We start from the raw sequence: 24,532 nt of genomic DNA on the forward strand, positions 1-24,532 counted from the left end.
AAAAAAACAGAGTGGAGACTTTTTATATTAAAAGGCAGTGTGAACTCCAAATGCTTGATTCCTAACATTCAAGTTTAAGAACGAAATCAACTAAATTTTAAACACAAAACAGATTAAATTAGGCGCTAAGCTAAATGAATAAAGTGAATTCCTACAACAACCTTTGACAAACTAAACCAAGCCTATTTAGATTGCATTTGCTTTATATTTCACTCTTCAAGATCTGAGTTCGATCCTCATTTCCGTAAGTTTTGTTCATTAAAAAAAAATTACTATTTCTTTTCATATACATATATAAAGTAAAAGGCCATATAAGAGTTGATATCCAATGAAAATTCTTTATAAATAAATAAATAAAAGACTACTTACAGGTGTGAGCGCAGTTGGAGAAGTATTACATTATGAAGGTTTGTAAAAGCTTAAAATTGGGATTAAAACTTCCATGGACTTGCATCTGACGAAAGAGAGACAGAGACAGAGACGGAGAAAAAGAGTACGGTAATAGATAGGGGTAAGTTTTCTAAAATGGGGGTGGTGTGGTATGCGCAATACGCACATGACAAATCAAAGTGTTAAGAGACAGAGGGAAAAAGGGCTGAGGCGTATAGCTACGTATTGAATTTTCCAGTTTCTGTGAAAAGAGTGAACGCTAATTTCTCTATCCAAATCCAAACCCTTCTTGCAGGCCCGTTGCTCTGCCAGTTTAACCACTTGGGTTTTCCAAATTCCATCACTTTCTCGAGAAAGTTCGATTTTTGGAGCGAAACAAAGCGTTTCCCTGGAAACCCAGTTTGTCAGAATACTGACATGTAAACAGTTTCTCGTTTTCTTTATAAATTTCGTCTGATGACGATCGTGAACGTGTGCCGCTCCTTACCAGGATCGTCGTGTCGACCATTGGACCGATGCTACCGCTTTCTTCCTTGTCTCTCCGATCCCGGTGAGTTTTTTTCTTTAATTTTCTTATTTATTTTTTAAAAAATCGAAATCGAAAACACAATCTGACTGTTTCGGTTCAGCTACTTAGTTTGGTAATCTCAATTGAGTCTAGAATTTTACTTTTTATGCGAAAGTAAGATTTTTATATTATTGTTTTAACAGAGCTTGACTTTTGTCTTAATGAAAGATTGTATTTTTTTCTCCTTGGGGTACTTGGGTTTCAGCTCGGAGGTCGGCCTTGGGTTTAAAAGTTGCATTGGTGATGCTACATCTGATATATGTGGGCATGCTTTTTCTGTTTGACGGAGGATTGATAGAGAAAACTAAAAGAGAACCATGGTATGCTAATGCTTCTATACAATTATTTATTCTATATTTGAATTGCATTTCATTTTGTGGTGAGAAGCCTAATACACATTTGATAGACAGACTTAGCTAATTTACGCGAATGGGTACTCTAGGACCATTAACTGGACAGGTCCTTCATAGTATCTTAGATAGTTGCATAATTGAAGAGGAAACCATTTAATTGGAATTTTCAATTTAAGAACACAGAGTGAACCTCATCATGTATGTAAGGCTCAGTGTCAATTAGCGAAAGTCAAACTGATAAGCCAGTGCCTATTGTTCAGCAAGGTTCAGCAAGTTGCATTGATGATAAACATGTACAAGTTACTTATCACAGTCTGTCTGCACCTTTTTTTTTTTTTTTGTCGTAACAGTCTGTCTGAACTAATCGTGGAACTTATGGAATTTCAGTATCAATGAACTTGAATCGGGTCACAAATGACTGAGTCATCATGTTTGAAATGCTCTACTAGTGTTTGCTGTACCAACCCCCTCCTTACTATGTCTTTCTTTTCTGTCCTTTTCAGGTATACTGCTATCTATTTGACTCTCTTTGTTGCCACATTGGTCCAATACTTTGTTACTTCTGCTTCTTCTCCTGGGTAAATGTCAATGCACTTAACCTGCTTTAAGATTAAATCTGTTTTAATATGATCAGAAAACTTGATGCTTGTGGTCCAATTTCAGCTCATTGTGATTTTTGTAATTTTAAATTTAGCTTTGTCCTTGATGCAATGAGGGCAGTCAATGAGTCAAATACAATTTTCAGAAAGGCATTAGTAGCCTCAAAGTAAGTGTTGCTTTCCTTTGTTTACTTTTGTTTTGTTTCTTTTTTCATATGATAAACAGTATAGACGCATATCTTAAAACTATGACGTGAATTAATTCTTTGATGTCATCTTACTGTCTCATTTTTAAAATTATAATGTTTAAGCAAAGACAGCCTGCTTCAAGCAAAAATGGAAACGTGGTTGTGACAGTGGAAGGGAGTCAGATGGCAAGAAGTCTTCTTGGAAGTAATGCAACATCTTGGACCAAACTTGTGATGGACTTGTATCCCCCGGGAACTTCTGTTCGGTATGCAATTATTTCATAGAGCAGTATCCTTTTGGTTGTACTATTTCAAAGATATTATTTGGTGTTTACACATCAGTATGTGCATCTCATTTTAGTTGTGTTTGTTTCTACATACAATAAGTTAGGGAAACTGAGTTTAATTTGTTTTGGTGCAAACTATTTCTTTTGAATATAACATCGAATGAAAAGTTAAGTAAAAGAGCTGTCAGCTTAGAGCTAGTCTTGATGATTCACAAATATTTCTGCTGACTGCTTCCTTTTGGTTATTGCAGAAGTTTGACTTGCTCGTACTGTAATGTTGAGCAGGTAGTACCATCTCAATTTTACATATTCATCTTTTATGGTGGTTTACTTTTTATCTCTTGCCAACATCTGTTTAATAAGGAACTAAACTTTAAAAGAAAGGAATACTCACTAGGAAACACAGAGAAGATGTCCATCTTAGGGGAGAGAAAAAAAAATGTTATAATTAAGCAGCTTGATGTGGAAACCTCTGTCCTTAAATGCTTTTGTTATAGACTAGGTGAATTGACTGTCAATATTTTATCCTAAAGTGTAAAGCAGTGAGAGATTCTACGGACTCATCATGCGTCATTAACACCATCAGTTTCCCTCCTTTATCATTGCTCAAGGTTCTTAAAAAACTTCATCTATTTCGCATTAGACCTTGGGACAAATGAGTTTGCACCACTGGAGACATTAGAGCATTCAAATTTATATGCTGCTTACTAGACAAGATTCTAGTTGCAATCTTCTAGATATCCATTGCCCCTATTATTCAGGTTATGCATCAAGACTCTTAGCATATATTTTTGACCTTGGGACAGATGATTTCTTGTTTGCCCATATGCAAATTTTGATGATTAAACATTTTGCTTTTAACTTATATGCAGCCTCCCAGATCCAAGCACTGTCATGATTGTGACAAATGTGTTCTCCAATTCGATCATCATTGTGTTTGGCTTGGAACATGCATTGGTCTGGGTAATCATTGTAAATTTTGGTGAGTATGCTTTTCTACTAGTATAAAAGTTGGCTACTGTAATCTGCATTCTTAAGTTTTGCTATAACCAATAGGCAGAGATATTCCTTGTTCTGTTTGTGCTGTGACAGGCTAATATGAGTGCCGGTTTTTGAATTTAGATTTGCAGTTATGTACATTAGTCCAATTGTTTCATTAACATTTGTATTCCTTCTCCAAACTATGCTTAGTGTTTCTTTAATAAAAGGAATATTCTATCCTTACTAAGTCATGTTATTTTGAAATGGATTCACCTTTTTAAAAGAATTTTATTCTAATTTGGTTGGACTAGTCTTTTATAGTTTTGAGTTTCTTGACTGGTCCTTTGTAAAATAGTTGGTTATACTCAGATAGGCAATCAGTACATTTTAGTTCTGCATGTAAAACTTGTATAAGTAGATTTCAAACTTAAAAGTCCTAATCAAGAACTTTTATATCTTTTGGTCTAAATGTTGTAGGTGGTACATTTGTGAAGAGACATCATTGTGCCTTTGGACTGGCATCATGTACATCACATATCTGAAGGAAAATATATCAAGTGCTTGGTATGGTATCTTTTATGAGGTCTTTATTTCATGGGAACAATTTCCGTTTTGCCCTTGTCATTATGCAAGTAATGTCTAAGGGGTTTGCTGCTCTATTAAAATCTTACCACATAGAAAAAGATTGAAGAGAAAAACAAAAACAGAAAAGAAAGGTTATTGATTGGATATTAATGTATTACTGTGGTCCTTTGTGGTTTTCATTATGAAATTTTATTTGGCTATTTAGGGTTTTCTTTTCAATTGTAATTTCTGTTTTAATTTTGATCTGAGTTTGGATGGGAATGTTATAATTGTCAGGTGGAAGGATGCTATTGTGATATTGCTGTTGGTTACTTTGTCAATTTCCATTATCTTTCTGCTTCTCCTGCTGCTATTTCACAGGTAAAATTTTTGTATTTGACATCAGCTTCAGGCTTCTTGAATACAAGACCTTTCCTCCTATGCTTGACATCATGATCATAATGTCAATTTTGTAGAAGTACCTAACTTTAATGCTTTCACAGAAAACTTTCTGGTTGTTTCTGTTATGATATTTTCACTAGTAGTTTTCTAGTGAAATAAATTTAAAGAATTGAGATCTCTTTCTTGCTCTCTTTCCGCTCCCTCGCTCCTGCTTTGTTATTTCTAACTGAGTCTTTTACCTTTAAAGTATAACTTCAGTTTATCAGTTGAACATGAATTTATTTATTCTTTTTGTGCAGTTATCTTGTTCTGACCAATCAGACTACCTATGAGCTTGTAAGACGGAGGCGCATCCCATATTTAAGGTTGGTTATTTTCTTTTATTTTCTACCATGTAGTAGTACTTACTGAAAATAACTAAACTTACTAGTCATCATATGTTGAAAATATGCGGTGTCATATATTATACTTGGTATTGATTCATTAAAGAAGTGCAGGTGAAAATATAACATATGGTTAGACATGTCAATTTGTTCAACAAAAATTTATCTGAGTAGACTTCTCTGGGAACATTGTAATGATGCACGAATTAAACTGTTTGACCACTATGCTTTTAGACTCTCATTTCTTCTTACTTTGTTTTGACTGACAGAGGAGTTCCCGAAAGAGTTTACCCTTTCAGTAAAGGAGCATGCAGAAATTTATACGAGTTTTGCTGTCTTCGAAGCAGTAAATACCGAATGGAACGATTACCCACAGCTCAGGAACTTGAAGAAAAGTCTAGACCTTACTCCATTTGTGATGTTGTAACCTGTCGTTGTTGTTGCTGACATTGTGAGCAATTGTATCATTAATTTGTAATTTTTCCCCCATGAATTTTTTGGGAGCACCATCTGGAGGCATATCTGCTGATGCATTTAAAATATGGCAACCACAGATGGTTTAAGTTGGAACTGGTTGAGGCTCTATAGTTTGTACTTCATTTTAGGCTAGATCTTTAGGCTTGATATACAGTCGGTTTTTTTACCATATTGTTTTTGCTGGATAAAAGATTCTGTATTGTTTGTTCGTGTCAATTTATATACATGGCTGAGCTCTTCCAATAATTACCGAATTTACTCTCTTCTAGCTCTGCAATATTTGCTGAAAGGAGTAACACTAGTTATGCCCACATATGATATACGGACTTCATATCTCACAAAGGTTATCCATCTACGTAAGTGGAATTTTGTCTGAGATATGATCAACAATGAGATTCATAAATATCGTATAACACGCTGCAAGTTTTGTTTATTACTATTAATTCACATGTTATAATATGAACGCGCAATAAGTTATATTTTAAAAGTCATGACTTGAAAGAATGTGGTGCTTAAAAAATCATTCAGTCGCCTCCACCCCTTCAAGGGGTTGTAATTTTAACCGTTGGTTGGTTGAATAAAAGTATACAATTTATCTACCATCATTTGACAATGGTATCGTACCATCAAGTACTTGAAAATTATACCCTCCCTCCTCACCTAATATTTATTCTGTGAGCAAATGACAAAAGCATAGAGCATAAAGTTTCTGTGCGTCCACCCCACACCAGTTGAAGCATGGGTCAAGGTCATCATGTGAAACATTGAATTTGAGCCACCTTCTGAGACTGAATAAAGCTCGTTGAACAATAAAAGCATGGCATACTTGGTAACTAACAAGTTGCCCTATTTGGCCTTGATATTGTGCCTTTGCCGTCACGTTTGAGTTTCATGAGACTTTTGGGTTAAATGATGAGTGAGGGAGTTGATTTTAGAGAACAAAAGGCTGGCCAGTCAGCAATGAGGCACTCAATCAAGACTGCCAAAGTTTGCCAAAAGTTTCATTTCTTTGAATAATTGCATAAGTCCACATCCTAAGGGGAGATATTTCAATTAGCCGCACTGTTATTAGCTCTTTGAAGCTTCAACTAACCGACTTATTAGTGTGATCCTTTTCCTTTTATTAGAGAGAGAGAGAGAGAGAGAGAGAGAGAGAGATTGACGAGTATATGAAGCTTCAACATGAAGATTTTACTTAAACTGATATTACACACACCTAAAGATTCTAGAATGTCAACTACAACATTTCCAAGCCCAAAAAGAACAAAAGAGATTATATATATAATTGTGTTATCTTTTCCTTTGAAACTCAGCAGCAGCAAAGCAGGCAGCAAACTACAACTGTAAACACCATTTTTTTTTTCTTCACAAAAGAACAATAAAACAAATTAATAAGTGTAAAATTCACCCTTATCCTCAGATTACTCCCCCAAAGTTTCCTTTTTTTGGTGGTAATTGCCTCATTAGTGAGGCTTGAAGAATTGGACTTTAATACCAGTATCGATGACAACATACAAACCAGCTGCAATCATGAAGCCACTCAGAATCATCCCCAAAACCCCAAGAGAATAATTGAGACACCACATTGGGCTATACTTCTTAGGCTTGTGAATCTTGATCCACATGAAGCAAGGGTATGCGAATGTCACAGGCAGTGATATGCCTCCAATCAAACCAGCCACACTTCCCAAAAATGGAATTGCCACGGCAAAAAAGAAGACCCCAAAGCCAAACATGGCCCTAGAAATGCACCTCAGCCACCATGGCACTGGCTTCTTCATTCTGCTAGTGTATTTTGACTCTGTGTCATCAAACATTGGCATGCCATAGATTTGGAATGAGCACGCTGCATTTATCACCACAAACAAGCTTGTGAGCCCCAAAATGGATTGTGACACATCTTTTGAATGGTATTCGTAAAGAGCTGGAAGCATCCCTCCATCTGCTGGTATCTGTAAATCAGAACAAAAACAAAATTTAAATTATATATTAAAATCTTTAATTGAGCTTATAATTCAAGTTTACGGTTTTGTTTGATTATTTATGATTAGGGTTGCTTACCAAGTGACCATAGGCCCAGTAGCCTCCAATTGCAAGGGGAAACAAGCATACTGCAATGAGTGTGTAGGACACTTTAACTCCTCTCCACATTGGCACATGTGAGGGATGTTTCTCACTGGAAGGCATGGTGGCCTGCAACACACGCCATTAATTCACAAAGTTAAGTCTATGATTGTACCCCAAAAATGAAAAAGGTTAGGCCTATGATTGAATAATATTCACAAAGTTCCAACCTAGGCGATGGTGATGATCATGATAAGTGATGTTTGAGGGCCCCCCACTATTTTTATTATTATTATATATATATATATATATATATATATAAAGCTAATAGAAGAGTCATAATCGGTCATGGTGGGTTGTTAATTAAATATTCAGCTAGGAAAACTAAAACTATTGGAATAGTTGTACTGCATCAAGGACAGTGCCTAAGCAACCTGTTATTTTCTAATCTTTGACAGTTGGCTTCTTGTTCATGGGAAGATGTTCAAGTGGTCAAAATTGTCACTTTGTATTTGTGAAAGCAATATGAAGTCTCATATTCTGGCCTGGCTTCCTAAGCAAGGAGGAGGAGGAGGAGGAGGACTTAGACTTATTGTTGGGAAATATGCTTGTCCTAAAGGAAAGCGTGCATAGACTTGTAATGCACATTTGATTTGTTAGGTGTCAATCACTGACTTCAAAAACAATAAAAATTGATATTCTTTGACCTAGTTTGCAGGTTCTCACAGGCCAAGCATTGGGAGTTGAAAAAAAACAAAAATCAATTTATGCTATGGTAAAAAATAATTAAATAATTACCCAGATGGAAATTATCAATTACCTGAATCTCAAGGATAAGATTGTGGCCTCTGAAGGCAAAAGCAATGATCCCAATTGCATTTAGCACACCAAACACCCTTGCAATCTGAGTGTCAGCTCTAATAGGATCATAAGAAACACCAGGAAGCCTCCCTTCTGCTACAGAGGTCACCCAAATCAAGGTACAATACCCAATTGCAGTGATAGCACCAATCAATGAGACACCAGCTATGGAGTTCAAGTTAGGCAGCAGAGACAGCACCACAGCTGCACATGTAAAAACCAAGTACCACTCAACTGTTGTTAATGGCTTGGAAGTGCATGTAGGGCACACAATTTCGTAGAAGAGCTTGGAAGTTGATCCACCAATGACTATCAGAGCCACACAGGTTCCACCAGACAGATACATGATTGGGAACAGGCCTAGCCAATTTGCAATTTTGTCACCTACAACAACATAGCCATTTTGTACCATTAGTTCCTGTCCAGAAATTTGAATAGAAAAATTTAATGAAAATAATCACAGTCATAATCTTATTACCATAGGTGAGACTAAACAGTTGCATGTATCTGCTGTAACGCATCCCAGTTTCTACATTCTCATGGAGATGAACCAGTAGCCATAGAGTGTAAAGCTGCCATATGAATCCTAGAGTCAACAGAATTATACCCCATGCCCTGCAATCAATCACAAACGAGAAAAAAGAACCATAAAACTATTAGCAACCACATAATAGGCAAATTTGTAGCTGCTGAAATGACTTAAAAACACCATCTCGTCAAACAGTCTGGCGTGTAATATTGTCATACTCTGTCACAGTTATTACTTAGTGATGCTACGATCCAGATTGATATTCTGACAACATCATAAATTTGAAAATGAATTCTGGGTTTTTGGGGGGCTTACCATCCAAGAACTGTGAAAGCCACAGGAAGCACCAAAGCCTGGATACCAATCCCAGAACACAGTGTGTGAAAAGCAGCATAGTACTTGTTGCCATTTCTAGACTCAGTGATGGGAAGCCAAGCATCCTGAGGGTCAAGCCTGGTCATCTTGAGAGCCTTCCTCACAGGGCTACCCAAAGGAGTGATGAACCTTGGGGTCAAAGACATCCTTGGGGTTCTAATTGCCAAAGGGGTCTTGGGGGCCTTAGCCACAACTGCACCTTCAGCTCCAGGTTGCTGGTCTGAGGCTCCATCAAGAAGGGGTGATCTGGACAAAGATGGTGAGTTGTACTGAGAAGGAGGACAAGACACTTGTGCCTGTGGTGCCACTGAAGGATTTGGTGCCACAGTTGCTGGCCTTGGTGTTATAGGAGCTGAGCTAATCTCATTTGCTTCCCTACTCATCTTGTGCTTTTCTCACTATTTTTTGTTGCTCCTTTGCTCTCTAGTTAGCTAGCTCCCTCTGCTGCTCTGTGTGTCTTGGTTAGAAAACCCACATAGCAGCATATATATATAGTGTAAAGATTGAAGTAGGTGCAAGGAAATAGCTTGGTGGGTCTTGTTCTCAAACTGCTATAGAGTCTACAGAAAGGTGTGTAATGACTAATAAGACTTGATTCGTTTTAGACAGCTTTGTAGGACCATAAGAGAGAGAGGCAGAAAATTGGTTGGAAAATAATTAAAGCATTTGTTTGACGGGCAAATTTGGCTGCCTGTTTTTCTTGCTTTATGCGTTTGAATATTTTACATGTAAAAATATATAATATATCTTACATAAGAATTTGAGCTCCTTTGTTTGTGCATAGATTGTAGATTTAGATATATTTGAAAAAAAATATGGTGAGTTGTGAGAACCTCTCTTCGTAATTTAGACTATGACTTGAATTAAATAAAAAATAAAAAAAGATGGTAGACATAAGCTTAGTCAAGTTTGTTAAAACGAGTGTACTATCACTGTCAATTTCAAATCATACTCCAATATTTAAGAATTTTTCTTTTTAAAGCAGGAGAATAAATCCCAAAAAACCAACAACTACACAATAGTAATCAAAGAGGGCTTCACAATCACAACCCCCAACAAATCAGGTAGTTATTATTAGATTACAGTATAATATCTCTTGCATAAGTTCATATTGAGTATGATTTGGTCAACGTATTACTCCTGAGGCAAAAAAGGCCAAAGACGACAAACGGCTATTATTTAATTCTAGAAGCATTGAATTTTAGACTGCCATTCTAGCATGTGGATATTTTGGAAATATAAACATTAAAATAAATAAAAAAGGCAGAAAAGGGGATACAAGTTGCTCTCAAAGATGAGCATCGCGGTCAATATTAGTGTTCTTTTGGCATCGGATTTGGACTTTCTCAAACCCCCAAAAATGAAAGCGAGAAAAAACAAAGTCTCCTGGTCACTTTCTTGGCTTAGACCAGCCAGCCATCAGAGGGATTAAGGAAATGAGATTACATTACTGGACAACTCCAATGTAAATTACTTAATTATTATTGTTCACTCATAAAACTATCATGCTATTTTTTAAAATGATACGTTATAGTAAAATAAACTGATAAAATTCAAACACGAATAACTTGATTTCAACATAATCAGTTTTGTCAGCATGTATTGTAGACTGAATGAACTTTTCGTGTTAAAATATAAACTTGATTTATGGATAATAAGGGAATTCACCTTGAGCTATTTGTGAGTTGACACCCTAACTAATTTGCTATTGCTTTAGAACACACTTTTTGTTGTTGCTTAATATCAAATGCAATACTTTTCTTTCTAGCCTGACAAAATATGGGATTAGCATAAAAATATCACATTGCATTAGAATTATCTGCTGCAAGCAGCAGCGATGAAATTTTTCAATGGGCGAGTGTTGAATTTTGCATCAAAGTGAGCACTTCATGCACTTTCTCTACATCATTTGGAGGGGAGAAAAAAGTAGTGTTTATACAATAATAATAATTGGACAATCTTTCCCTTCGATTCAAACTTTTGAATTTCTAGAAATTTGATGATAGAAATTGAAATAATACAGCCATCGATCATCACCACCTTAAGTCAAAATAGCGGCCATTTAATAAGTTCTTATTCTTGATATATGTCATCAATTAACCGTTTGATGCGACTTGATGATTGAAAATAAAATAACGATAAAAAAATATTTTCTAAAGCAAAAAACAAAAACAAGAAATAAATAAATAGCTATCACTATGTATTACATATAATTATGTAGTGATTTTTCATGAAAAATCACATTTAATTGCTACTATTTAGCAATCCATAGTCTACATCCATTACTTTATTTGCCCCATAATTAATATGATAAGATGCATGGCCTCCACGACAAATCAATCTTGGCCTCTAGCGGGCACAACAAACCCGCCATTTCTCGAAACAAATTGCATCTAGTTTAATATTCAATTAGTTTTCACTTGTCCATAAAACATTACTCTCACGTTGCATTTAGAATAGGGAAGTGAGTCTTAGTAAGACTTTAAGTTTAATCCTAATTGTAAGTGAAAAGAACAAATGTTAAGCCCAAGATTAACTCCACTGAGGAGGTACGGGTGGAAAAATGAGTTAGAAATAAGATCGGTTTATGATTCGATTATTTCATTATAAAAAAAATTTCCTGCGAACTCGACATTGAAGTCAACAACAACAATCCGAAACAAGATGCAGCTCACTTTGATAAGTTAGCTCGTTTCGGTATTGTATTTTCTCAAAATTTGTTATAAATTGAAGAATTTTCAGTGTGATCATCACATCGACACGTAATGTTATCAATCAACTAACGTTAAAATTGGCCCCCAAAAACAGTCCGAAAGGGCCAAGCAGTTGGGTATGCATTGTGATACAATTACAATATGAAACTGGGTTAATTCTATTATAACGTTTATTTTTCACCCATCAATATAAATGGGCTATCAGACCCAAATTATAAATGGGCTAGTACATTTACACTTGGGCCTTTACCCATTTGGACCCGCCTAAAATGACACCGACATTAGAAACACAAGGATCAATATGTAATTACACAAATCTATCCTTAAAAACGCAGCAACAAAAACCCTAGCGCTCGCCTCTTTACCGCCGTGCTGTTTTCTTGTCTTCTTCAAGCTCTCTCATTTTCGCGATCTCGTCTGCAAATACAAACACCACCTCAAAGCTCTTTCAAGCTCTTAGTAAGGAACCATGGGTGAGCTTAATTCCTCTCTGCCCCTCATCTTACACCTTGCGCTTCATTTCATTCACTATATTTTTCGTTCTATTTTTTAATTAATATATATGTATTTATTTTAATTTTCAGGAAAGGTTCATGGATCTTTGGCTCGTGCTGGTAAGGTGAGAGGCCAAACTCCCAAAGTGGCTAAGCAAGATAAGAAGAAGAAGCCCCGTGGACGAGCCCACAAGCGCATGCAATACAACCGCCGATTCGTCACCGCTGGTAATACCACCGCTTCATGATTTCCCTTCCAGTATTTTGAGCTTTTTTAACTAACTGATACTAACTTACTTGGTGATTATTCTTTAAATGGGTTTTTGAGAAATTTATGATTTTTGAGAAACCCGCATTTGGATTTTGATGCAATTTAAACAATTTTAGTGAGTTTTGAATTGATTTTAAATGGGTCTTTAGGAATTCATGTTTTATGAGAAACCCATGTTCGGATTTCTGATGCAATGCCTTGTGTGGTGTGTGATTGTTGTTGCAGTGGTTGGCTTCGGCAAGAAGAGGGGACCCAACTCATCTGAGAAGTAGACAGAGCTTTTGAGAAGATGAGAAGCAATTCGTAGATTAAGAAAAAGGCTTTATTTTTATTTCTTTTTATCATTATGTCATTATCAATTCAAGACCCCCAAATGCTGGTTTGGTAGTTCGTAGAGAGATTTGAAAGTTTTTTTTTGGAATTTGTGCTCTATTTGAATTATCAGTAATGTGATTTTGTTTCTGGGTTTCTTGTTTCAAATTATTGTTGGCATGGCTGTTGATTTGACTTAAATTTCTGCAAAGTTAAGAGTTGGATCATAATGGTAAATGAACTAAATCTCTAATTCCAGATTTCTACATTCTTAATTGGCATGATAGTCTACTAATTTGAGATGAGAGAAGAAAAAGTGTAGAGTGGGTCAACAGTGAAATGGAAAGGACCTTGCCCTTAAAAGTTCTCCAACCCTGCAATTTACAACTTTCTACAAGAAAGATCCCAAATCCCTTTCCCTGCTTGCCACCCAAGATTGAAACCCGAGGGTGTAACGCAAAAAAAAAAAAAAAGATCTCAAATCCTCATTTGACAAAGCATATCAGGTGATGAACTACTTTTTCAGAACTTATTGGGTTTACATTATTTTTTTATGCAATCTGCGTTGGGATGCTTCGTGTCAAGACTTTGGAATTTTTCGTAAGCATTTTTAGTTAAAGATTACACAAGTGATTGATGAATTAGCAGTGTGTTGAAATCAGAAACCAAAAGGTTTACTGTGAAAGAACGAAGCTGAAGAACAGAGGGACAACATGCAAAACTTTTGCGATGTGAATATTATTTAGTATCAAAATGATAGAATGACAAGCATCCACCATGTATATATGAATTATACAAGCAACCCAAAATTGGTGCATACGGAATTTAGACATAATGTTGGTTTGTGATTCGAAATATGTATATATATGAATTATACAAGCAAGCCAAAACTGACGCAGAAGCAACATCTAAACATTATGTTGGCTTGCGAAACTTAAGGGCATCAAAGCGGGCAGCAAGTGCGTCGTAATCTGGTAATTTCGGATGAACTCGAGAAATCGTAGCTGCTGAAGGTGGGGGTGGTGGCGGACGCTCAGGTGCTTGATGAAAGCCACTAGGAGGTGCCTCCAGTTCAACTTCTTCATCACAGTCTGATTCATCAAACCTAATATCTGAATGTTCTGATGGGGCATTATAGCTGTATCTCCTGTAGACGAATTTCTTCTCATCTCCATGGCTAAGCACTGTTTCCTCATTTCTTGAAGAATGAGACGTATCAATTCCACAAGCTTGAGATTGGTGATCCATATTCTGAGAATCAACTGGTGGACCATCTGGCATGAAGTGGCCAGTGGAATGGCCAGAAGGGGTTCCAAATCCATTATTGACGCTTAGAGGAACTTGAGGTGTTTGACTGAAGTCTTTGTTGGCCAGATATGCAGCAACTTGTGCAGCAGCCATTGCATCATTTGCAGATTTTGCAGCTGCTTCAGCAGCAGAGGCCGAGTCTGCAAAATGCATATGTCCCCTTTCTCCACTGCCACTTGTTCTGCGTGAAGAGCTGGAAGGAAGTAAGACAGAAATATAATTAATGGATGATCAAAATATGCTCGAGTTTAAATTACAATGAGTAGAGCAGCCAAGTTACCTGGTGCCTGGCTTATTGGGCTGAACAGATCCCCTTTCTCCACCGCCACTTGTTCTGCGTGAACTGGAAGAGAGAATGATAGAAATAAGATAAATGGGAAATCAAACTATGGTTGAATTTAAATTACAATGAGATACGTAGAATAGCCAAGTTACCTGGTGTCTGGCTTATTAGGCTCGACAGATTGGGCCTGCAAAGGCATGCTGGTAGCACTGACAAAATTGCTCGGTCCTTGCTGTTCAAATAACAGTAAACAGAAATCTTAAAATGGGAAATTTCTTGAATATAACCTGTGAGAGAGAGAGAGAGAGAGAGAGAGAGAGAGAGAGAGAGAGAGAGAGAGAGAGAGAGAGAGAGAGAGAGGAACACACTATAAGCTCTTCTGGAGGCTTGAGAAGCTCCTGTTCAGATTCTGATGTATCCCACTCAACCTGGTATTCCTTTGCTATCTCCTTCAGGAGTTTCAACTTTACTTCACCAGTAGGGGTTCTAACAGAGAGCTTGTCAATCAGCTGTAAAAAACATAAGCACTCAACTATCATTCACAGAAATAAAATATGAACTGAAATCAGAAAATTCAAATAGTAGATTAAATCTACAACTCTAAAGCAAAAATGTATGGTATAATAACACTAAAAGAAATGCTATGACAGGAAGATCATGCTTACCATGCGGTTTACACCACAGCTGGGTCGTAGGTCAACAGCGGCAGATACAAAATCTCTTCCATATTTTTTCTCAAAAATATTCCGAAGCTCCACTAGTTCTGGAATCTCAGAGCACCTTGGGGATGCAAAGATTAAACTGGCAATCCCTTCTTTGAGATCAGCTGGACATTCCCTGTAACAAATTGGATCAGCATTGGGATTAAGATAGCTGCGAAATGCATCAAATATATTACATTATCATTACCTTTGCTTTGCAATGATAGAAAGTCTGGACACTACTAATTCACAGAAAAGCTCAATGAACTCATTTGCAGCCAGAACATTCTGCTCTCTGATCACATGTTCAACCTACACAACAAAAAATTCATTTGTAATTAATGCCACATTCCAGATCACAAATATTGAGTCCACAGCAAATTTCAGCATAAGCAGAACATTGGGTACTATACGAAAACTAAAATATTTTTGGATTCACATAAAAAAGAAAAATCAACATCCACAAGCTTGGGCAGCCGTTTGAAGGGACATCCTAAAAATTTATAAAACAGATGATGCTGTCTACCCACAACAGTGTCAATAAAATATATAAAGAAACAAACAAATCGAAGAGGAAATTGTTCTAATCACTGTCAGGGTAAACCATTCAGACAATACATATTAGTCCAAAAACATGTAGACATTTGATAATTGAATAGAAACGAAGTAGTAGAAACTATAGTGGGCTGTTTTTCCAAACAAACAGAGTTGCTGACATGCTTTTAGAGCATAGAGACCAAAAGCCATGAACTTTAGATTACTATGATAACTAAATGAATAATAAAAAGTGTAAAGTACCCGGATTCGAGCAGTGGCGTCTTGACCTGACTGGAGGAGCAAGGCAATGTCACGCCTCATCTGCTTCACCACCGCCTGTCTCTTGTTCCTCAGTAGCTTTATCCTAGCCACCGCCATCTTCGCTTGCATTTTGCTGTTTCATTATTCAATTCATTTATCCCCATCAAAAAACGAAAACCATTCAGCAAAAGACTAACTCCCATCAGGTTAAATTGCAGAGAAAATGCAAACACTGAACAAAAGATTTCAACTTTAACAATTTTACCATCTGGGTCTCTAAAACTCCTATTCCCACCCCGTTAAACTGCCGAGAAAAAGCAACCATTGAACAAAGATTTCAACTTTAACTTTTCATCATCTGGGACTCAATAACACCTACTACCCACATTTTCTCGGCAACCAAACATAGGAACTAGTTAAAGTAACACAGAAAAGTTGCCTAAAAATTAAAAATTTAAGAAACCCAGAAAGGGAAACGGCAGAGAGAGAGAAAAATCTACCATTTGGAGGAGTTAAATCCCCAGCGGAAGAGAGACCGGCCAAGCTTCACGAGCTTCTTGGTGTGGGTTGTGGCTACAGTGGCAACAGTCATGGTCTGAGAGAGAGTGTGTGTCTGAGTCTGAGACCTAAGACTGAAACACAGCTTCCTTGGGGGGTTGGGTTTATAGGGAGTGTAACGGTAAGCCTGAATTGGAACGTTTTTTTAGCTTACTGAAATTGGAACAGGGAACGCTTACTCATAGAATTAGAAATTATACTTGAGATCCTTTTGAGGGGCCCACTTGATTACCGACCTTCCTATTGACTTGTTTGATGTTGGGATTATAAATGGCGAATGGGCCTCTAAAAGGAAAATATAGCCGTTGGGATATGACGCGTGGGAGAGAGCTGGATCGTGTGAGAGAAGAATCCAATGACAAAGTCGGTGTGCTGCAACTACAATCTCGCAAAAAGCAAAAAATAAAAGAGAAAAAAAGAGAATGCTGTCTGTGTTGTTGTTCGATTTCTTTGTCATTAATGGTTTTTTTAGTTGTGTGGTCACACTCACACCAGTTTATATAGTGTTATTAGTTCATGAGTTTTGTCATAACATCAGTAATTAGTAACACTACGTGATGATCTGATGATCATATCGAAAAATTATTCAGGTATTATATTATGTTTTTGTGATTTATTGTAATTATATAGATATAGATACAGATTTGTATCGAAATCATATTAAAATCCGATCTATCTTGAGGCATATACAAAATAACTTGCCTTTTGGTATAAATCTAAACTTGTGTGAACGAGTAATGAACTTCTTCTACCTATTTTTTTGGTTGTTGAATATATGAATAAAATAACAGAGGAAGAAATGCCCCACTAATGTTTGGATTTTTAAATAAAAACAGTAGTTATTTGTGGCTTATTACTAACAGCTTCTTTTTAGATCTAATAAATAAAAAAGTAAATAAATGTTGTGTCATATAGGATTGAAATAGTCATATTTGAAGTTGGTAAGGACAGTGAACTCATCTCCTTGCACTTAAGTTTGAATCCATCTTTCCATAAATTAGATTAATATTTACCAAAAAAAAATTGTCATATTTGATTTTTTTTGGCCATGATTCATATATCTAGCTAGATGTTATGATACAGAGCTCATGATTCATATATCTAGCTAACCGTATTAGATTTGAATGGTAATTGGATTTTTTTCAGAGCAATTGTAACATTTGGATTAAAATCGAAACAATCTTAAGAATACGTTTCGATTCTCATGGATTTGGGAATACATCTTAAAACTTTCTAGCACTAGAACCATAAAGATTGAGACTTCAATTCAGCTTGTATTATATATACATTTATACACGAGCACATGAAAATTCACATTTACCAAATTGGTGAAGAAGAATATATTTTTGTAGATCCTCTAAAATTCGGATCCCATGCCACCAATGGGGATATGATGATCTCAATGAGAAAGTATGTTTAGGAGAGAAACTCTGGTGCGGATCAAGAGCCTAAATAAGCCCTCCAAACCATTTTCAAGGCCTTCCATGCTTGAATCCAAAACCTTCAATCTTCTCTGTGCAGATTGAATCTTCTCAGCTTCAATATCTTCACTTGCTTGATTCACAAGCACGTTGCCAATTGCAATATCTACATTTTCCAGCTCGTTCATGCTTTTGTGTTGGTTGTTTTCACACTTCAAAACCCCTTTCTGCACCAAAATTGAAACGAGAGACCATCTGCTAGGCCTTGGCTTCAAAACTGGTGTGGAGAGGAAAGAAACAAGTGACTGGAAAACAGAACTGGTGATCAAACTTGCCTCTCTGAGCACCCTCACCACCGCGGCGAGATGGTTGTCTAGATCCAAAGGGAAGGCTTCATGCTTGTGATCCATTTGCTTCAATGATGCTACAAGCTGCAGAATTTCCTTCTTGGTCTTTTTCCTTATGCATGTATATGAACTCAAATTGTCTTCAAGGCTTGAATCTCCTCCAACTTTTCTGCGCCGAAGCGCAGATTGAAGATCCCTAACACTCTCCTTCATTGCCAAAATGGTATCCCTTGTGTTGCAACACACATCCAAGTAGTTGACAGAACCATCCAGCAATTCTTCAACCCATCTCTCATTTTGATGCAGGGCTAGGGCCTGTTGTGTCATTGGCAATTGAAGAAGATCCTCAATACAAATGTACAAGTCTTTAAGCCCACCTAGCCCCTTGCATATTGAATCTGCTTTTGCTTCTGATGTTGTTGTTGTTGCCTCCCAAGCCTTGAGCTTGTTCAACTCTTCTTCTGTTCTGAGTGTGCTGGGATGTGATCTAACAGGCAAACTAATAGATCGAACATTGTATCGCTTTGAAGGCTTTGCAGAGAATGAAGCCATTGTTGCTCTTTTCATCATAGAAAGATTAAGAACTTAAGATTGGATTTCAAGAAGTTTCAAAGTGACATTTTTATACATGGGAAACAATTTGAAAGAAGATGGGGAAGGGAGGGGACCAAAGGCATCTTTTGGGTCCTTAGGTCAATGTGATAAACATGGTGTGGGTTATGTTGTCACGTCTTGCACCAACTATAAAACTTACCAAATGCCTCCAAAATTTAGTATCAAATTCATGCTGTTATTTAGGTAAGGTGTCATCTCAAAGTTGGATTTTTTTTTTTTTTTTGCATCAAAGATAGATTCATTTGGCATTTTCTTCCTTCCATGCTCCACCCGCACCGACCCTTTTTGGATTATCAAAAATTGGTCAAATTCATGTAAGTGGGCAGCAAAAATTAAAGGAGGAGTGAGGCATTCCAAAGTTCCTTGGATATGGAAGCTCTTCGAGAAATCCATATCCAAAAAGATCTTGAAAACGTGTTTCTTTAATTCATTTTGGAATTTGGCTGGAAATGATCAGGAAGTTACATTGATATTCATATAAGGGTTGCACGAGTGGCTTGTCTTTGTAAAACAATTTGATAACAAAAACAGAGGGGGTAAGATTAGTATTAGTATTGCTTGCAAATATTTGATTTTGTACCTTTGCTTGGGAAAGAGACCACCAGAAAAAGATTTTTTAAGGTATATTTTAATATATTCTGTGTCAACTTAATGTTAGAGTAAAGGGTGATCAACTTAAAATAATTGAACTTTCCTTCCCAAGTCTCCTTCAGTGAGCTGCACATGAACAACTAGATTTATAGACTTAATTCTCGTGGTTTAATTTGTACACATCAAATTAAAGAGGAAAAGAACTGCATTTAAATCGTGTGGTGATTGATTTGGACTTGAAAATGAACAATATGGTTAGGGAAAAGAACAGAAGAAAAGTACAGATAAATGCAGAGAGAGACGACTAGCTGATGACATTTGTGAAGTTGATACATTACCAATATATGGCTAATTGTCTTTTTATTGCTACATGATATCATTATAGTCCGTCTCTCCCACATTTATGTATTCACTTGGTGTTATTTACCGTTATGAGCGGCTATGAGGTTGTGCAACTATGCCACCACACAGGGCTCCCGATATTTCTTATGTGTATATATGCAATTGTGCACTTAACATTGTTGGTTTTGTCACCCTTCTATACTTGTTAGGGAGTGTATAGGCGTCAATTTAAGTTTCGAACAGGGCCCTTAAATTCTCCGGACCGGCACCATCACACTCAAAAATCACTCCACCGCGTCTTGGCTTGTATGGGAGCGTTTTATTGTAAAAACAGCACATATCCTGCTCCATAGATTGCAGACTTTCTTGGGGAAGAGATCCGAGTTGGAATTCAGCCTAAAGATCTAATCTTCGTTATTTTTAGTTTGATGAACCCAATAAAAGAGATATTTTAGTGGACACTCAAAACTTATTTGGGTTTGAAAATCCTGGGACTTCACACGTTACATATCCAAATGAAAAAAGAAAAAGTAAAAGAGAATAAACTAAAAGATAAAAAGTTATGCCAAGATGTGATTCAAGAACTCGGGTATCAATTGTATTTCATTATTTGTATGTCTATACATATTACCAATGTGTCGAAAGTTTATAATCACAAAGGAAATCCTGATAAAATGTGGATGCCTTGGATTTTCGAGGCAAAAATGGCCTTCGACAGCTCATCACTGTGAGATTATGTTCAAAAGAGAAGCTCTTGTTTTAATCAAGCGCCTGAAAACGCTTTCCAAACCACTGTCAAGGCCTTCAATGGTGACTTCCAAAGCCTCCAATCTTTTCTGTGCACTTTGAATCTTCTCAACATCAGTACATTCAATTGGAGCCGCTGATGACTTGCGCAGTGTGTTCAGAGCAGCATCAACACCGTCCATCTCATTAATGTCTTCCTTCTGCCCTTCACATGCTATCACTCCCTTGTGCATGAACTTTGACACCAAAGACCACTTGTTTGACTTTGGCTTGGAAACAGGCACTGATAAAAACACCAAGAGTGATTGGAAGATGGACATGTTATTGGAGCAAGCTTCTCTAAGCACTCTGATCACAGCAGAAAGATGCTGATCTTGCTCTACCATTTGTGATGCTCCAATTTTGCTGTCAACTTGCTTCAATGATGTGATCAGTTTCTTGGCCTCCTTCTTCATTTTCTTTCTGAAGCAAGTGTAGTTGGCAATGCCGGTTTCAATGCTTGAGTCTCCCTTTCTCCTCCTGAGAGCAGACTGAAGAGCCCTAGCATGCTCCTTGATTTGTGAAATGGCATCTTTTGTAATTCCGCAGATGTCCAGGAGCCTCACTGATCCATCCAACAACTCATTCATGTACTTCTCTTGTTGGGGTTGAGAGAGGAGCTGTTGGGTTGATGCCATGTGGAGCAAATCATCTACACACTCATACAACTCCTCTAGCCCACACAGAGCTCTGCAGATTGAGTCTGAGGTTGAAGCAGATGAAGAAGCCTCCCATGCTTGGAGCCTGCTCAGCTCCTCTTCAACTCTGAGAGTGGTAGGATGAGATCTTGAAGGCAAGCTGATTGATCTAACATGGTACTTAGCAGCCATTTTGGCTTAGGGTTTAATTTGTGTTTGACAAAAAACTCAAAGTTGAGGATGTTATTTGTTTCTTTTTCTTCACAAAGCTCAAGTTTGAGTTGATTGGTCTCAACATCTCTTGAAATGCCTATATATAGATGCACAGACAGAGAGAGAGAGAGAGAGAGGTGAATGTGGTGGTAAGCATGTGGAGCCAGTGTGGGCTCTCATTGAGAACTGGCTAAGTTGTCACCTTTTTGGGCAACATTTGGGGCAATAATTGGCAATTTGTTTAGGCATCAACTGGTATGGCATAAGGCATGAGGTGTCTCAGAATCTTATTATTGATGCATTGGTTAGGGCAAAAGCCTGAAGAGTCATCACCAACTTTGCCTCCCATGGTGCCACATTACCCTTCACATCTTTTGGTTTATTAAATTTGTGGCAGACCAGTCCTCCAATGGGTGGCCTTGTCTGGCTTTTCTCTTTTTTGGAGAAGCTTTCAACACCAAAACTGCATTAAACAAAAGCTCCCCAAACAGATTGAGATCCAGATCTATTAAGATTTAAATAAATAAAATTTAAAAATTTAGAAAAATAGAAGGCCAAGATCAACATCATCATTTTTGTAATGAGTATTTTATTTTGTGCACGAGTGGTTTGTAATATTCATGTCTCCATTTAAATTTTCTCTAAATAAAAAATGTTTTCATGTGTATATGTGAAGGAGGTGTGAAGCGTATGTTGCTGCTTATGCTGACACGTGTATGTTACCTACAGTAGTCAAAAGTGCACCAGAATATGACATGTGGGGCTTTGGGACAGGTGGTGGTCTCTGCGTGGCCCTCTCATTTTGAGTCATCTCATCACGAAATCATTGAAGTAGATTTCCTATTGAGATTGTAACTTGGAGTATTTTCTTATTGAAATTTTTAACTTTGTAATTGACGGGTGGTGTTCTGTGCTGGGCATTCTAGATGGAGTCATTTCACCAAATCATTGGAGACTTGGACTAGTATTTTCTTATTGAAATTTTAGCTTTGTAATTGACAAGTGGTGCTCTATGCTTGGCTCTCTCATTTGAGCCCATTTCACCAAATTATTGGAGACTTAGAGTAGTATTTTTCTATTGATTTGAAATTAACTTTGCAATAGACAGGTGGTGCTCTCTGATTGGCTCTCTCATTTTTCAGATATTATTTAAACTTAGGTTTTGAAGTTATTATACTATAGTATACTGGATTTCAGTTATGTGGTATAATTTATTCACGTGTTATAATATAAATGAATATTTATTGACATTACACTCTAAAATGTAAAAAATTATCATGTCTCGTCCACTCATAATATAATACATGAACAAGTTATAATTCACTCCGCTATACGCATATGCAAGCATCATGCATGTGAATATCGATCTGTGATAGCAAACCTCAGCTCTCTGATGCCTCTGCAACTGCAACTTTGTTGCCCAGCCAAAACGACAAACAGCAGTTTCTTTAATCTCATTGGGGCATGAGATATAAGATGAGACGGGTGGCCTTATTATTATGCATTGCACATTCTTACAACATTACAGCATGAATGAGTCTGTGTTGTACAATTAATTTCTCTGCCTTTCTGTTTGTTCTCTGCCTCCCCCAACATCATGCGTGATGCTTGATGATGAGTTCATTTCATCACTGACATTATTATTATTATTTTGTTTTATGGATGTCTAAGTTTTGATACCAGCTAGAGTTAATTTTGCAATGGATCCCATGTCATGAATGATCAGTGAATGTGTTTGTGTCTTGTTTCAGAGAACCCAGAGAGGCCATGAACATAGGCTCGGATTCGGAATAGCTTGTAATTTCATAATATTATTAAGATCAATGTTTCATATTTGTATTTATTCCAAATTGATAATAGTTTAGTTATTAATTCAAGTGTGGCTCTCAATTATATAGGGAAATGCATTATGCATATATACATATATGATGGTGTTTTTTTTTTTTTTTTGAGAGAAGGAGGCATTAAGAGCATCTTCAATAGTTTTGAAATTCTAAAATAGGTGAGTCACATCAGAAAAATTCTCTCCAACAGCCTTTTCAACCTCAGTCATTAAAGCTGCAACATCTTTCTCTCTCTTCAAAATTAATAAGTTGATTTTAGCTCTTCAAATACTTAATTTTACTTTGGAAAACAGAACCTACCTTGAAAATGTTAAAAACATGCTTTTTTTTTCTTATATGCATCGCCATAAGAAACCAAATTTGAGGGTTGGCGGCTTTATGCCGGATATGTATATATTCTTCTGCTAATCATATCGATCACATGCTCATTCTTGTATGTATATATATAGTATATACATGATTCTTGTTGTCTCCTTTAGGTAGTTTTCTGCATGCAAATTGGCATTCATATATGAATGAAGGTCAGTACATTGTCTATGCATTGAACATAAATATCATTATGAGGATGGAGTTATACAACAAGAACAAAAAATGTATTTATATAAATTGGTATCTCAAATATTCTCTGAGTATAGGAAGAATATTTACGGTATATCTATATCCACGTACGTTGTCTATACCAATTCAAGGATAAATAGTAATATTAATTAATTAATTATCACATGCTAGCTACAATACAAGCTTTAATATAGTACTAATGCAGACGATGAAGTGAGGTGGCGGTCAACGGGTCAGCTAGATAGTTGACCATCTTGGCTAGGCTAGCCACCATGAGCCATGAGCCATGAGCAATGAGGGAGGGACAACATGTGAAAAGGCCTTAGCCCAAGCGAAGCCAACAATAGAGAAGAGATTAAGATCACTCGATTACTCTTAATAATAGGAGATTTAAGAATTAATACGACGTACACACTACACATGCATGCAAATAATCGATGCCAATCTTTAACTTGAGAACGTATTAAATCAAGAGAAAACATATGCGCTGCCTACGGCTCAATAATCATAATTATAATTAAGGAGGAGCTCGTTAAAATTGAGGATGAGCTACTCCTCATAATAAAAAATTATAAAAGAAAAAAAAATTTGAAGGAATTCAAAAGAAAATTCAGTTTTAAGGAGTCAAAGTTTTTTTCTTTTTTTAAAAGGCGATAGAATTTTATTAGATCAATATGAATAAAGAGTACAAAGGACAAACTCTAAGGGGAGTCATTT

At 36.7% G+C, this 24,532-nt stretch overlaps 6 protein-coding genes across 6 annotated transcripts; 2 read left to right on the plus strand and 4 right to left on the minus strand.

Moving 5' to 3' along the window:
* Nucleotides 417-5,446, plus strand: LOC18771203 (protein S-acyltransferase 10). Its single transcript, XM_007202242.2, has 12 exons — nt 417-511; nt 686-940; nt 1,164-1,278; nt 1,815-1,889; nt 2,006-2,077; nt 2,227-2,364; nt 2,637-2,670; nt 3,258-3,367; nt 3,844-3,930; nt 4,228-4,311; nt 4,632-4,697; nt 4,985-5,446. The coding sequence occupies exons 2-12, from the start codon at nt 847-849 to the stop codon at nt 5,160-5,162; spliced, it is 1,053 nt and encodes a 350-aa protein (XP_007202304.1). The 5' UTR covers nt 417-511; nt 686-846; the 3' UTR covers nt 5,163-5,446.
* LOC18769379 (lysine histidine transporter-like 8) lies at nt 6,359-9,501 on the minus strand. The gene is made up of 5 exons (XM_007201980.2): nt 8,962-9,501; nt 8,596-8,732; nt 8,077-8,501; nt 7,254-7,385; nt 6,359-7,144 (listed from the first exon to the last, which is right to left on the minus strand). Exons 1-5 carry the CDS (start codon nt 9,402-9,404, stop codon nt 6,656-6,658), a joined length of 1,626 nt encoding a protein of 541 aa, XP_007202042.2. The 5' UTR covers nt 9,405-9,501; the 3' UTR covers nt 6,359-6,655.
* LOC18769127 (40S ribosomal protein S30) lies at nt 12,051-12,980 on the plus strand. Its single transcript, XM_020567698.1, has 3 exons — nt 12,051-12,208; nt 12,320-12,457; nt 12,726-12,980. The coding sequence occupies exons 1-3, from the start codon at nt 12,205-12,207 to the stop codon at nt 12,770-12,772; spliced, it is 189 nt and encodes a 62-aa protein (XP_020423287.1). The 5' UTR covers nt 12,051-12,204; the 3' UTR covers nt 12,773-12,980.
* LOC18770337 lies at nt 13,520-16,685 on the minus strand. Its single transcript, XM_020567657.1, has 8 exons — nt 16,403-16,685; nt 15,903-16,035; nt 15,313-15,416; nt 15,069-15,240; nt 14,772-14,912; nt 14,556-14,635; nt 14,401-14,463; nt 13,520-14,313 (listed from the first exon to the last, which is right to left on the minus strand). The coding sequence occupies exons 1-8, from the start codon at nt 16,492-16,494 to the stop codon at nt 13,728-13,730; spliced, it is 1,371 nt and encodes a 456-aa protein (XP_020423246.1). The 5' UTR covers nt 16,495-16,685; the 3' UTR covers nt 13,520-13,727.
* LOC18769155 lies at nt 17,597-19,274 on the minus strand. Its single transcript, XM_020567892.1, has one exon. It carries the CDS (start codon nt 18,796-18,798, stop codon nt 17,860-17,862), a length of 939 nt encoding a protein of 312 aa, XP_020423481.1. The 5' UTR covers nt 18,799-19,274; the 3' UTR covers nt 17,597-17,859.
* LOC18769531 lies at nt 20,353-21,481 on the minus strand. Its single transcript, XM_007204796.2, has one exon. The coding sequence runs from the start codon at nt 21,390-21,392 to the stop codon at nt 20,499-20,501; it is 894 nt and encodes a 297-aa protein (XP_007204858.1). The 5' UTR covers nt 21,393-21,481; the 3' UTR covers nt 20,353-20,498.

Source organism: Prunus persica, chromosome G7, assembly GCF_000346465.2.
Source record: "Prunus persica cultivar Lovell chromosome G7, Prunus_persica_NCBIv2, whole genome shotgun sequence".
In the NCBI taxonomy this organism is placed as follows: Eukaryota; Viridiplantae; Streptophyta; class Magnoliopsida; order Rosales; family Rosaceae; genus Prunus; species Prunus persica.